Genomic DNA, 652 nt, shown 5'->3' with positions numbered 1-652 from the left:
TCGAGAGCATCCCCTCCTACGCCTTCAACCGCGTCCCCTCCCTGCGCCGCCTGGACCTGGGCGAGCTGAAGCGCCTGGAGTACATCTCGGAGGCGGCTTTCGAGGGCCTGGTCAACCTCAGGTACCTCAACCTGGGCATGTGCAACCTGAAGGAGATCCCCAACCTGACGGCCTTGGTGAGGCTGGAGGAGCTGGAGCTGTCGGGGAACCGCTTGGGCAGGGTCAGGCCCGGCTCCTTCCAGGGCCTGGGCAGCCTGAGGAAGCTGTGGCTGATGCACGCGCGGGTGGCGGCCGTGGAGAGAAACGCCTTCGACGACCTGAAGGCCCTGGAGGAGCTCAACTTGGCCCACAACGAGTTGGCCTCTTTGCCCCACGACCTCTTCGCCCCTTTGCACCGCCTGGAGCGGGTCCACCTGCACCACAACCCCTGGCGCTGCGACTGCGACGTCCTGTGGCTCAGCTGGTGGCTCCGGGAGACCGTGCCCAGTAACACCAGTTGCTGCGCCCGTTGCCACGCGCCCCCGGCTCTGCGGGGTCGGTACCTGGGGGAGCTGGAACCCGGGCACTTCACCTGCTACGCCCCGGTCATCGTGGAACCTCCCGCCGACCTGACCGTCACCGAGGGGCTGGCGGCAGACCGTGAGAGGCGTGC

General features: G+C 67.8%; 1 protein-coding gene across 1 annotated transcript; it reads left to right on the top strand.

Annotated features, from left to right (window-relative positions):
- Nucleotides 1-5: 5 nt before the first annotated feature.
- Nucleotides 6-639, top strand: LOC104397361 (leucine-rich repeat-containing protein 4B-like; the record flags this gene model as incomplete). Its single annotated transcript, XM_010007313.1, has 1 exon — nucleotides 6-639. A coding segment is annotated over one exon (634 nt), but the record flags the coding sequence as incomplete, so codon positions are not given.
- Nucleotides 640-652: the final 13 nt, after the last annotated feature.

Source organism: Chaetura pelagica, unplaced genomic scaffold (assembly GCF_000747805.2).
Source record: "Chaetura pelagica isolate M959 unplaced genomic scaffold, ChaPel_1.0 scaffold2761, whole genome shotgun sequence".
NCBI classification, from domain to species: Eukaryota; Metazoa; Chordata; class Aves; order Apodiformes; family Apodidae; genus Chaetura; species Chaetura pelagica.
The sequence above is the reverse complement of the archived record's forward strand: the minus strand, read 5'-3'. Positions and strand labels throughout refer to the sequence as shown.